General features: G+C 47.3%; 11 protein-coding genes across 11 annotated transcripts; 6 read left to right on the forward strand and 5 right to left on the reverse strand.

Annotated features, from left to right (window-relative positions):
- Positions 1–125: 125 nt before the first annotated feature.
- Positions 126–817, forward strand: KL928_002575 (uncharacterized protein; the record flags this gene model as incomplete). The annotated part of the gene is made up of 2 exons (XM_043203066.1): positions 126–711; positions 798–817. The coding sequence occupies 2 exons, from the start codon at positions 126–128 to the stop codon at positions 815–817; spliced, it is 606 nt and encodes a 201-aa protein (XP_043059729.1).
- An 84-nt stretch (positions 818–901) lies between these two features.
- On the reverse strand, positions 902–1,927 carry KL928_002576 (uncharacterized protein; the record flags this gene model as incomplete). Its single annotated transcript, XM_043203067.1, has 1 exon — positions 902–1,927. One exon carries the CDS (start codon positions 1,925–1,927, stop codon positions 902–904), a length of 1,026 nt encoding a protein of 341 aa, XP_043059730.1.
- A 496-nt stretch (positions 1,928–2,423) lies between these two features.
- On the forward strand, positions 2,424–3,761 carry KL928_002577 (uncharacterized protein; the record flags this gene model as incomplete). The annotated part of the gene is made up of 1 exon (XM_043203068.1): positions 2,424–3,761. The coding sequence occupies one exon, from the start codon at positions 2,424–2,426 to the stop codon at positions 3,759–3,761; it is 1,338 nt and encodes a 445-aa protein (XP_043059731.1).
- A 35-nt stretch (positions 3,762–3,796) lies between these two features.
- On the reverse strand, positions 3,797–4,573 carry KL928_002578 (uncharacterized protein; the record flags this gene model as incomplete). Its single annotated transcript, XM_043203069.1, has 1 exon — positions 3,797–4,573. The coding sequence occupies one exon, from the start codon at positions 4,571–4,573 to the stop codon at positions 3,797–3,799; it is 777 nt and encodes a 258-aa protein (XP_043059732.1).
- Positions 4,574–5,173: 600 nt separating this feature from the next.
- Positions 5,174–6,133, forward strand: KL928_002579 (uncharacterized protein; the record flags this gene model as incomplete). Its single annotated transcript, XM_043203070.1, has 1 exon — positions 5,174–6,133. The coding sequence occupies one exon, from the start codon at positions 5,174–5,176 to the stop codon at positions 6,131–6,133; it is 960 nt and encodes a 319-aa protein (XP_043059733.1).
- A 58-nt stretch (positions 6,134–6,191) lies between these two features.
- Positions 6,192–7,256, forward strand: KL928_002580 (uncharacterized protein; the record flags this gene model as incomplete). The annotated part of the gene is made up of 1 exon (XM_043203072.1): positions 6,192–7,256. One exon carries the CDS (start codon positions 6,192–6,194, stop codon positions 7,254–7,256), a length of 1,065 nt encoding a protein of 354 aa, XP_043059734.1.
- A 25-nt stretch (positions 7,257–7,281) lies between these two features.
- KL928_002581 (uncharacterized protein) lies at positions 7,282–8,058 on the reverse strand (the record flags this gene model as incomplete). Its single annotated transcript, XM_043203073.1, has 1 exon — positions 7,282–8,058. The coding sequence occupies one exon, from the start codon at positions 8,056–8,058 to the stop codon at positions 7,282–7,284; it is 777 nt and encodes a 258-aa protein (XP_043059735.1).
- Positions 8,059–8,375: 317 nt separating this feature from the next.
- Positions 8,376–8,978, forward strand: KL928_002582 (uncharacterized protein; the record flags this gene model as incomplete). Its single annotated transcript, XM_043203074.1, has 1 exon — positions 8,376–8,978. One exon carries the CDS (start codon positions 8,376–8,378, stop codon positions 8,976–8,978), a length of 603 nt encoding a protein of 200 aa, XP_043059736.1.
- Positions 8,979–8,992: 14 nt separating this feature from the next.
- KL928_002583 (uncharacterized protein) lies at positions 8,993–9,732 on the reverse strand (the record flags this gene model as incomplete). Its single annotated transcript, XM_043203075.1, has 2 exons — positions 8,993–9,588; positions 9,684–9,732. The coding sequence occupies 2 exons, from the start codon at positions 9,730–9,732 to the stop codon at positions 8,993–8,995; spliced, it is 645 nt and encodes a 214-aa protein (XP_043059737.1).
- Positions 9,733–9,847: 115 nt separating this feature from the next.
- KL928_002584 (uncharacterized protein) lies at positions 9,848–10,987 on the forward strand (the record flags this gene model as incomplete). The annotated part of the gene is made up of 1 exon (XM_043203076.1): positions 9,848–10,987. One exon carries the CDS (start codon positions 9,848–9,850, stop codon positions 10,985–10,987), a length of 1,140 nt encoding a protein of 379 aa, XP_043059738.1.
- Positions 10,988–10,992: 5 nt separating this feature from the next.
- Positions 10,993–11,307, reverse strand: KL928_002585 (uncharacterized protein; the record flags this gene model as incomplete). The annotated part of the gene is made up of 1 exon (XM_043203077.1): positions 10,993–11,307. The coding sequence occupies one exon, from the start codon at positions 11,305–11,307 to the stop codon at positions 10,993–10,995; it is 315 nt and encodes a 104-aa protein (XP_043059739.1).
- Between the last annotated feature and the right edge of the window lie 579 nt (positions 11,308–11,886).

Raw genomic sequence — 11,886 nt, forward strand, 5'->3', positions numbered from 1 at the left:
TCAACGAGGAGACGTTTGAAAAGTTTCGAGACGTGGTCTCTCGCTCTCTCTCCCACATAGATAAGCCTCTGATAAACCTGATGTCCACGAACCACATAGATTTGCATTTTATTTACCAATTAGCAATGCAAGTCCCTGCCGTGATCCCCTCTTATGGTATCCATCCATGGTACTCGCATCTATTCTCTTTTGTTCCAGTCAATACAGAAGAAGAAAAACGGAAGCACTACCACGAAATCCTCAATCCTGCCCCGACAGAAGAGCTCTTGACAAACTTACCTATGCCAATTTACCTTGAGGATCATATCAGAACCATTGAACGATATTTGGAAGCAGGCGGTACAATAGGGGAAATTGGATTAGATAAAGTGTTTCGCGTCCCCAATTCTGGATTTATGGGACCTTTGGAAGGCTCTGGACTGAGTTCTTGTCGAGTGTCAATGGATCATCAAGTCTCAATATTTGAAACTTTTTTACGGATGGCACAAGCAAAAAACAAGCCTGTGAGCATTCACTGTGTTGGGTGTCACGGCAAGCTGTTCGATAGCGTCCAGAAAATTGTGAAGTCTCCCGGCTTGGTGACCCTACATAGCTATAGTGGATCCTACGACCAGTTCAAGCTGTGGATGAAACAATACCCTGATATCCGACTTAGTGTAAGCAAGGTTCTCAATTTAGATAGATATAAAGATACATTGCAAAAGATATCAAGTACTGCAAGAAAGTCCACTTTCCTGCTGGAAACAGATCTTTCGCTGGATCTATTATTTTTGGACAGGGCCAACAAACATCTTGAGTTGCTAAAAACGACATATGAAGAATTGAAAAACATAGAAGCAAGCACAGACCTCGAGTCACTGACGTCGGCCTTCGAGCTTTGCATAGGGGATCAAACGAATAACTAATTTGAACTCTTGAATATCTTGATGCATCTGATTGTGTAGACTAACTCTTTGTACCGCTCAATATCTTTCCTTTTACTATTGAAGGGCTGCCTTGAATCATCTGGATCCTTTTGAGGGGCAGGTTCGGAAGCATTTGTAGCTTCGAGGTGGAGGGGTTCCGAGAAAAGAGACTCCTCGTCCTCACCGCAGCTATCAACGCTAGCAATCGACGACTCAGTAGTTGCGACGCTGCCGGATCGACTTGCTCGGCCTGATAGCCTTCTTTGAGGCACAGAGTGATCGATCGGCATCTCAGCACGCATATCGAGGTCAAGTGACAGCTCTCTGGCAATGTTGAGCTTGTAGTATATTCCCACAAATGTTGCTGAATTATATGACGTTAAGAGAAATTGGTCCTGCGGGAACAAAAGACGAAGAGTGAACGGCTTGTGTGGGTAATCTGCAGCATTGCCAAAGTCTATCAGCTCCTGCAAAGAGAAAGTAAACAGTTTGGCTCTTTTGACCAGTTGCAGTGTTTTGTCCGTCTCATCTTTATCGACTGACGTCAACTTACGAAAATCAGGACGATGCAGTAGCAGCTGGTGTATTCTTTCACAATTTTTGGATGCCAACTGAGCTTCAGTGAGAATCACAGGCTTGTCCTTTCTGCCAGCAGATAGTCTCCGAATAATCTGTCTGGTACCTGTAGGGTCCACGCGCCCGTATTCCCTAGAATATACTTCTCCCGCGTCAGACCCCAAGGGCTCCACTTTGATGTTGAGTTCTGGATCGATGTATTCAGGACGAAGCTTGTCTAAATAGAAGCACGCGTACTTTCTGTACAAGTGGTGAATGTCGTAAATATTCACCTGTGTTGAATTTATCTCAAAAATTATGGGCTCGTAAGAGGCAATCCTTCTTTTGCCCCTGGTTTTCTCCTGGTATAGGAAATTCAGAGACACATGGTGCACTGCGGGTGTGTACTCAGGGGGTCGGCAAGTGCTATCGCGCTCATGGCCGTCATAGTGCGGAGGCGCGTTCATGATTGTGGCGTTTGTCTCTGCGTTTGTCTCTGTGTTTGTCTAACAAGACTTTGTGATCATTCGCTTTATGGCTGGAATGTCTGGAGATCGAAGTGTGCACACAAATCAATACGCTATTGGTTGTTGACCTCCTTAATCTGGGTAATTAACACGTTCGAAATAGAAAATTTGCGTTCAATATTGTTCGACGAGGCCCTTTAGAAAGATGGAGATACGCAACATTACTTCATTCGATTTTTCTTTATTGTTCCCCGGAATTCCAGCCTCTCATAACAATAGGCCCGGTAAAAAACAAGGCGTGAGGGGTTTTAGTGACTGGCACAAAAAAGGTCATCTCTGTTGAATAAGTGTTCCAGGTTCCTTGGCCCAGTTGGTTAAGGCATCGTGCTAATAACGCGGGGATCAGCAGTTCGATCCTGCTAGGAACCAATTTTTTGCAACAAAAAAAAGTTTTTGATTTCACAAGATATTTTATTTTTCTTTTGAAGGTTTACCAATGCAAGAAGGAGGAGTGGAGGTAGGGATAGCGTTGAACTCGCTATTCACGCTGCTCAACTCCAGTCTTCTGTTTTTCTTGGTTCTCGGAATGGCGCTATTTTATGCAGGTCTCACCCAGCGTAAGGCGGCCTTCCAGCAGCTGAGTTTCCCGCTGCTTGTCACGCTAGAAATCATGATTCTCTGGTTGTGTTTTGGCTACACGCTGAGTTTCTCAGACACGGGCAAATCGGGTTATCTTAGCAACTTTGCACATGTGGGTTTGAAAGACATGGACGCTCTGGTGGTTTACCCAAATCATAGATACAAAGACGATACGACCCAGGTTTTTGGCCAGGTTTATGCCGTTTACAACGGACTATTTGCAAGCATCACAGCTGTGATAGCTATGGGGTGTTTGTGTGAACGTGGACGATTGAAGCCCGCCTTTATTTTTCTCGTACCTTGGATGTTCCTCATATATTGTCCCATAGCATACTGGGTGTGGAACCCTAACGGATGGCTGCACAAGAAACTGGACGTGCTGGACTTTGCCGGAGGAAACGCCGTGCACATTGTGTCAGGAACCACAGCGCTCGTTTATTCGTGGTTTTTGGGGTACAGGAACGAGGCCAGTCTTGTGGAGTATAGGTCAAGCAACCTGGGCATGGTGATTTGCGGAACAGTATTTATTGCCATCGGATGGCTGGGTTTCAATTGTGGCGCGCTGTACACCGTGAACGCACTCACTGGTGTAATATTGTCCAACACCATTACAAGCATGGCTGTTGGCGGGCTTAGCTGGATGGGGCTGGACTACTCGTATCATAGAAATGGACGGATCTCGGCTGTGGGGCTGTGTTCCGGCTGCATAGCGGGGCTGACAGCAATCACCCCATGCACTGCATACATAAATTTTTGGTCCAGCTTTGTGGTGGGCTTACTAAGTGGTGTGCTTTGCAACGTCGGCACTCGGCTCAAATTTTGGCTGAAAATCGACGACTCGCTGGACATTGGAATTCACCTTTTTGGAGGTATTGTCGGGAACCTGCTGGTCGGCCTGTTTGCCGACAAGAACGTTGCCGCTCTGGGTGGCCTGTCGATAAAAGGAGGCTGGATCAACCGTCATTTTATCCAGCTGCTCCACCAGTTTGTCAGCTCGCTGGTGGTGACGATCTACGTTGCGGGCGTCTCGTTTATTATTCTCGCTATTCTGGTCCGCCTGCCGGGTTGCCGACTCCGTCTCTACGACGCGAACGAGATGGAAGGCTCGGATAACGCCATTTTTAGTTCTGAGTACATTGCCGACTACGTCGAGTTTGTGCGGCAGCTAAACCCGGACGATTACAAAGAAGAGTGATGCTCCATGAGTGCCATACAGGATCTATTAATGTATTATGTCGTAAAGTTCGTATTGGCGGGCGCCTGCTTGGCGCACTGGTTTGTCTCGATGTGGTTTGCAAGCCACTCCTGCACGTTGTTGAAGTACATGCCGCACTCTCTGCAAAACCCGTTCACTTTGGAGCGCTCGCTCTTGGGCGTGTTTGGCGGATACTTGAAATGGATAGCCTTCAAATGGTTTTTGTATGTGTCGCATCTGGTGAAGTGGCCCGAGTGGTGGCAGTTTTCTGACTTGTTCTTTGGGTCGGTGTTGAAGAACGGACACCGGAATTCCCACTCGCCAAGCTTTGACAAGTGGCACTTTTCGTGGCGCAGGAGATCGTTCAGCCGCTTGAAGGACCGCGAACAGGTCTGGCAGGTGAACGGTTTCGAGTTTTGAATGTGAATCGCGCGATGTGTTGTCAGGTTGCTGAAATAGTTGTGGCATACAGGACATTCTCTTTTTTTGCGAGGTTGCGATGCCCCGGACGACGAGGACCGTTTGCGCTGATATCTAGGTGCTTGACTCGCAAGTTCGGACGAATGTTGCGGGGACTCGGATCCGACGGGTGATACCCCTGGCAAAGGTAGCGGGGTGTCCAAGCTCAGCTTGAAAAGAGGCGGAAGCGCGTTCTGGTCCGAAGCAACGGGATAGTGGTACCTTGCCAGGGGAGGAAGACTCACCAGCGGCGGAGTGGCCGGATACTGACTGTGAGAGCTTCGATTGGGCAGAATCAGAGACGATGCTGGAGGTAGTATAGGAAGGGCGTTCATATCTGTCTTGTCAGGCATCAAACCATAGGAAACTTGTGCTATACCGCTTCTAACCGAAGACCGTCTCGAATGACAAATGCGTATTTGGGTATTCTTTTTGCTTATATATATATCCTCATACGAATCCCGGCATTTTCTTTTTTGCTTTACCGAGACATCAGACCTACATCGTGCGGCTTAGAAAATCTCCATATCGGCAAATCTGACTTTACGAATAGCCGAGTCAACACTCAGAACCTGCCGGGTGAGCGCACTCACACAGTTTCGCGAACCGACACTGCTCAGAGCCCTGGATCCTGGACAACTCCTCATGAGTCTGAGGCTATTTTCGCCCGCGGTTTCAGCCCCATGCTGCATGTTAATATCCAAGCATATCAAGCCGCGCACTTATGTGAGGTAATTAAAGACAAATTTTGCAATAGCCGTGCACGCACCGGTTGACCTTCCGACTCTCCCGAGCAAATGCCGAGCCGACCCGTGGAATTTTTTTTTTCTCGACTATACTACGACGTCCCACACGTGTTCTCGGTCACGTGCACCGGATGACTACCTGCGTTTCATGGAGATGAAAAAAAAATAAACACCTCCAATAAAAACCCTGAATTTTTGTTTTCCAGTATGGGACTTCCTTTTGAGCTGCCTTCCTACATCCATTACGCAGAGCCGACCATTTCTAGACCTTTTGGTGTCCATCTGTGGCCTATCTTCGACCATTTCTTCGCCAAGGTTGCCGGCTATTCCGCGGAGGACTTCAGATTCGTCAAGGATGTCACGTTTATGTCGAACTGGATTCACGCCATCTCCGTCATCGCTGTTTACTACGCCGTGATCTTTGGTGGGCAGTTCATAATGAGCAAGCTTAACATTAGGCCTATTAGACTCAACTGGTTGTTCCAAATCCACAACGTTCTGTTGACGGTCATTTCTTTTGTTCTGCTGGTCGTCCTTTTGGAACAGTTAATCCCTATGATTTATTTCAACGGACTGTTCTGGTCTATCTGTGCTGAGGGTGCTTTTACCCACAAGCTCGTGACCTTGTACTACCTCAACTACCTCACCAAATATTTGGAGCTTATCGATACGGTCTTCTTGGTGCTCAGAAAAAAGCCGTTGAGATTCCTTCACACCTACCACCACGGAGCCACTGCTCTGCTCTGCTACACTCAGTTGGTCGGACACACCTCTGTTGAGTGGGTTCCAATCTCTTTGAACTTGGCGGTCCATGTCCTGATGTACTGGTACTACTTCCTCGCGGCCCGTGGAATCAAAGTCTGGTGGAAAGAATGGGTCACCAGATTCCAGATCATTCAGTTTTTGGTCGACTTGGTCTTTGTTTACTTTGCTACCTACTCCTTCTACGCATACCATTTCTTTGGCGGTATCCTCCCATCCATGGGTGACTGCTACGGTACTCAGACTGCTGCTGCATGCGGGTACCTTCTGTTGACCTCATACTTGTTCCTCTTCATCAGTTTCTACGTCCAGGCATACAGATCTGGCAACAGAAAAGCACAGGCTGCCAAAGCTCAGAAGGCCGCCCAAGCCGAATCCGTCAAGCAAAAATCCAGAAAGGCATAAATAGATTCGAAAAAAATTGTAATATGTATAATTTTCGCGTTCGCGTTTTTTAGTCAGCATGGATCTCTATTCGGTCCTCGATCCCAATCAACAGCTAACGACCACCAAGTCCCTAAAGCTTGTTGAACTGAACCCTGAGGTTTTCCAAGCCATAGAGAACAAGAGCGAGCTGCGTTTGAAGTCCGCAACTAATAAAGACTACCCAGTGCTAGTCACTGCGTCAAAAACCTTCAAGATCCGGCAGAAAAACCACTCCAATTGTGTTCTACTTCTGAGCGAGCATAATGGTGCTGCCTCGTCGTACGCAAGGTTCTCAAACGAGCTTGTTTTAGCGCCCATAGAGCCAACCATAAATCTACACGGAATATCAGTTCTCACAGATCTGTCAGGGCTGACAAGCAAGAATCCAGTCTCCTTGGAGAGCATATTTGAGAACTCCCCAATGTCTAAAGAGGAATTTGCGCGTCTGTGTCCCGAGCTCAATCTCGTCGAGCTAGAAGGAAACGCCTACGTTCTACACGAAGAACTTGTGCGAGATTGTCTCAGCAGCATACTCAGAGCCATCATTGAAGAGCTGGTGGAGTCCGGGGACGAAATGAACATAATGACGCGGTTGCAATCGCTCGATAAACAGTGGGTTATAGACGTGGTGGACAAGCGCCAGGAAGAGTCGTATCCGTCAGAGATCATACAGACGGTGCTTGCAAAATATACCAGAGAAGCAGACGAGAAACTGGCATTTCTCAATGAAAAAGTGGTGCGACTCTACGGTGTTTTGCTACTCAAAAACAGCACACAGAACATGAAGGAGGAGGATTTTGCCCTAAACCTAAAACTCACTATGCCATTCAACTATCATCCAAATATTAAATTAGAGTATCTCGGCGGAAACTTCATCACGGAGAATGGGTTTATCAGATACTTTGCGGAATCGGATTTGAGCGAGAACCCTGTCGAACGCATTTCGGAGCTTTTCAAACTGAAGAAAGAGTGGAAGCTTGAGGAGATTGAGCCGTTTGTGGTAAGAATCAACACCAAGAAAATAAAGACAGATAAATTTCTCATCAAGTACGCAAAGGTTAGACGTGTTGGTAAGCAGACAGTAGTGTGTGCGAAAACATAGCAGGGATTTGTATTATATTAATGTTCTAAACGATCACGCAGCAGCCGGACTTCTCACTCGACTTTGCGGCAGATGCACTGGTCTCTGGCTTTTTAACGTCTTCAGACTCAGCGGCAGTTGCTTTCTTTTCTTCGGCAGGAGCAGATTCGGAGGTCTCGCCTGCTGCGGCGGCCACCTCAGTGGCAGCAGTCTCGAGTGGAGCAGCGAGTTTGGTGGCCACTGCGGCGAATTCCTGACCCTGTATGTAGGCTGTCTTCAATTCTAGTGCAGTCGGTTCTCTGCTTGCATCGCTACCAGCAATGGTACCAGCACCCCAAGGCGAGCTTCCTTGGACCTCTTCCACACTGGTAATCTCTGGGAACACCTTGGCGTAGCCCAATGGCACGTAGATCATACCATGGTGAGACAGGAAACTCAATGTGTTTCTGATGGTGGTCTCTTTGCCTCCACCAGTGCCGGTAGAAGTGAAGAATCCAGCTGGCTTATGGTACAGTGCACCGGTGGCCCACAGGGCTCCGGTAGAGTCGAACAACGAGGTGATTTGCGAAGGAGCTGCACCGTATCTGGTGGGGAATCCAAAAACGAAACCATCGTACTTAGTGAGGTCTTCAGCCTTAATTTCGGGGATGTCGTCTGGCTTTTCAGGCGCATGAATTATCTCGAGCACATCCTTGGACAAAGTCTCTGGCACTCTGAACACCTCTGCTTCAGCACCAGCGGCTTCGATACCCTTGGCAACTTCTTTGGCCAGCGTGGTGATGTGGCCGTATGTCGAGTACGTGATGATTGCAAATTTAGCCATGTTGCAAAATTTCAGATACAAGCTGTGGTTATTTTCAAATAAATATGGCTAAACAGGTCGGCTATAGGGGCGATGTCTCTTTAGACAATCTGAGTAAACCCCAGCCCCATTTTTAGTCGGAACACCTATTGTTTGTAATGCTTACTAAGGTGCGCGGCGCCATACAGAAATTTCTAGTGCATTTCACCGTTATTTTAGTAATGCTTACATGATCTTGTGGCCACAGTGCTAAAATAATTTTTGGAAATCTCGCGCAGCTGGACCCCAGAGATATAAAGTCGCCAACGTTTCACTTGTCTTGCAAACAGTAATTTATCATGGCTAAAATCGCAATTGTTATCTACTCCCTCTACCACCACATCGCCACTCTCGCCAAGGAAGTCGCCAAGGGTATCGAGTCCGTTGGCTCCACCGCAGATATCTTGCAGGTTCCTGAAACTCTCAGCCCTGAACTTCTCAAGGTGCTCCACGCTCCTGAAAGACCAGACTTCCCAGCCGCCACTGTCGAGGCTTTGAAGGAATACGACGGTATCATCTTTGGTATTCCAACCAGATACGGTAACTTCCCATCTCAATTGAAGGCTTTCATTGATGCTACTGGTGGACTGTGGGCTAGCGGTGCTCTGTACCACAAGACTGCTGGTGTCTTCGTTTCCACTGGTACTGGTGGAGGTAACGAGGTCACTGCAGTCAATGCTTTGTCAACCTTTGCCCACCACGGTATGATTTACGTGCCATTGGGCTACGCCAAGGTCTTCCCTGAACTCACCAACCTGAACGAGGTCCATGGTGGTTCCGCTTGGGGTGCTGGTACCATTGCTGGTGCTGACGGATCTAGAATTCCAACCGAGCTCGAGCTCAAGATTGCTCGTATCCAGGGACAAGAATTTGCTACTGCCACAGAGAAACTCTCTAAATAGACGATTTAAATGTATTAAGGTGCTAATCTCAAAAGCTTCCAAGGCTCATCTGGCGAGGCGCGGGTGTAAGTAAATCTATCGTGTAATCTGCTCTTTCTGCCTTGCCAGAACTCAATTTCTAGCGGAACAATTCTAATGCCACCCCATTTTGGAGGACACGGAATCTCCTCGTCCTTAGCGTCGGAAAACTTCTGTTCTGCCTCCTTGTATTTTTCCTCAAGCTCATCTCTGTCCTTGAGTATAGACGATTGAGGCGATGCATGAGCGCCGATCTTCGAGCCTCGAGGACGCGTGCCGAAATAACGGGAGGACGTTTCGTAATCGACAAATTCCACGATACCTTCAACACGCACTTGTCTTTGCAGATCCTTCCAGAAGAAGTTAAGAGCTGCGTGTGGATTGCTGCGAATATCCTTGTATTTCTTGGACGTGTCGAAGTTGGAGTAAATAATGAATCCTCGGTGGTCTAGCTCCTTGAAGAGCACCACCCGAGACGAAACTCGACCGGATGGCAGCTGAGCAGTTGAAAGGACAGCAGACTCTGGGATCGGGTCCGTGGACCCGCCCTCACTGGCCTCTTTAAACCATTTGGTGAATTGCGCAATAGGGTCTCTTTCCAGATCAGAGACATCCAATTGGAATTTCTCGTACTGGTAAGTCTTTGGTGCAACTGTATGTTAGTATACCATTATGCGCGATACTTACAGATGATCGGGTTGCTCTCCCCTGGTTCTTCTCTCAGGTCTAAATTCATGAAGTTAATTGTGGTGTTATCTTTTTACAAGACTAATTTATCCCCAGACCTGCCTGCCGACGGGACGATTTAGATTATTTTTTACTTGTTCCGTGAATTCCTAAATATCCTGGCCATGGTCTTGTACAAACTTATACAAGAATACCGTAGGTCCAGAGAATCCGGAAGTACTCTCACGTTGCTAAATCATGACTGGAATCCGATGGACACCTTCAAGGCCATTCGCGAGTCAGAGAAGAATCCTCTCCTATACATCCATTATGCCATTATATTCATAGTGTTTGCATTTGTGCTCTACATTATTCCGGTTCCGGCTCTCGTCAGACTTGCCATTCCTGTGTTGCTACTGATTTTGGTGATAGTGCCCATCACGTCCCAGTTCTTCAACTACGGACTCCCTGTTCTCAGCTGGGTGGCCCTTTTTTTCTCTTCAAAGTTCATCCCGCTGCAACTTCGGCCACCAATCGCAGTGAAAGTGCTACCGGGCATGGAAACAATCCTTTACGGCGATAATCTATCCCAGCTACTTGCATCCTACATTTCCACATTTTTAGACGTGCTGGCTTGGATTCCTTACGGTATTCTACATTTTTCATTACCGTTTGTGGTTGCTGCATTGATCTTCTTGTTCGCACCGCCCAAAACTCTCAGACTGTACTCGTTCACCTTTGGATACATGAATTTGGTCGGAGTCATAATCCAGAACCTTTTATTTGCGTGCGCTCCTCCGTGGTACAAAGTGTTGCATGGATTGGAAAAAGCCAATTATTCGATGAAAGGCAGCCCTGGAGGGCTGGCAAGAATTGACAAAATTCTGGGGATAGACATGTACACCTCAGCATTCACCAATTCGCCATTAATCTTTGGTGCATTGCCATCTCTGCACTCTGCTTGCGCGAGCTTGGACGCTCTTTGGCTATGCTATCTGTTCCCCAGATTCGCACCGTTGTGGTGCGTATACGTGTGCTGGTTGTGGTTCAGTACAATGTACTTGACGCACCATTATTTCTTCGATTTAACCTTTGGATGCTCGCTTGCAATCGCCGCATTCTATTCGACAAAACTTGCCGGAAAGCTCGCGATCAACAATAAGTTCTGCCGATGGTCCTATGACCAGCTGGATCTGTTCGACCCAATAAAAGAGGATCCGCTGGTCACGGACAGCAGCTTTCTCATCGAAGACGATCTTGATATGGACGACGACGGACTGTTCGATGACACCAGCATCGAAATGCGGGATATAAGCACTGCATAGAGTCACTAATCTTTGGCCAGGTTCCGCTTGATTTCTTCGTAATGTCGTAAGTCTCTCTCATTGAATCTCACAGCTTGCGCGTATTCTCCGAGGATCCGGTTCGCTTGCATGAACTTCGCTACGCACCGGTCTGTACATGACGATTCACCTTTATTCAATTCTGCCTCGCCATACTCATCAGGAACGCACTTGACTAGGCACTGTTTCTTTATCGTATTCAGTGTGGTGTTCATGGCGTCATAGTGAAGCTCGGCCAGCCTCATACGCTCAGGGTTCACCTCCAGGCCGCTGAGCTGGGGCTGATTTAGGAAAAACGACATGGTAAAATATTTTTCAGTCCGCGACCCGTACTTAACTATTATCACGGTACAGCAAATACAATTCCTCCGAGTACCGTGGCCCAAAACTCAAACTCAATTGTTCAGTCTTTCACACTATCAGGCCGGTTTACTGTTGTATTGCGACGCTCGTTTGAGACAGTTATCACGACAACCCCGGTGGTTTGTTTGTGGTGTACGGGTGTTGTGCTAAAATGCAAAATAATATTACACATGGGTTATCAATTTCTTCCACTTGTGTGTGTCTCTTGAGCAACTTACCATTCTCATATTAAGTACTATATTTGTGTGCATGGACGCCTCTAATATGTTTTAAAGGTGAGTATTGGTATCTCTGCCCCTGTTCCGGTCCCTCTAACCTCTAGTTCACCGCCGCAGCTGATATTTCTGCTCGGGAAGGAAAGTCTCCTTCTCCTGAGCCCTCTTCTATCAATCGAGACACACACACCTTGACTAGAAAGTTTGTGAACTCGCTGAGTACGCTTCCCAAAAAAGATCTAGAAAAGCGTGATATATACGGGAGAACGTTACTACATGTTGTTTGCTTGACAAATAAAAGAC

The sequence above is a fragment of the Ogataea angusta genome (genome assembly GCF_019207475.1).
Source record: "Ogataea angusta isolate 61-244 chromosome Unknown 61-244_NODE_5_length_850226_cov_91.758892, whole genome shotgun sequence".
In the NCBI taxonomy this organism is placed as follows: domain Eukaryota; kingdom Fungi; phylum Ascomycota; class Pichiomycetes; order Pichiales; family Pichiaceae; genus Ogataea; species Ogataea angusta.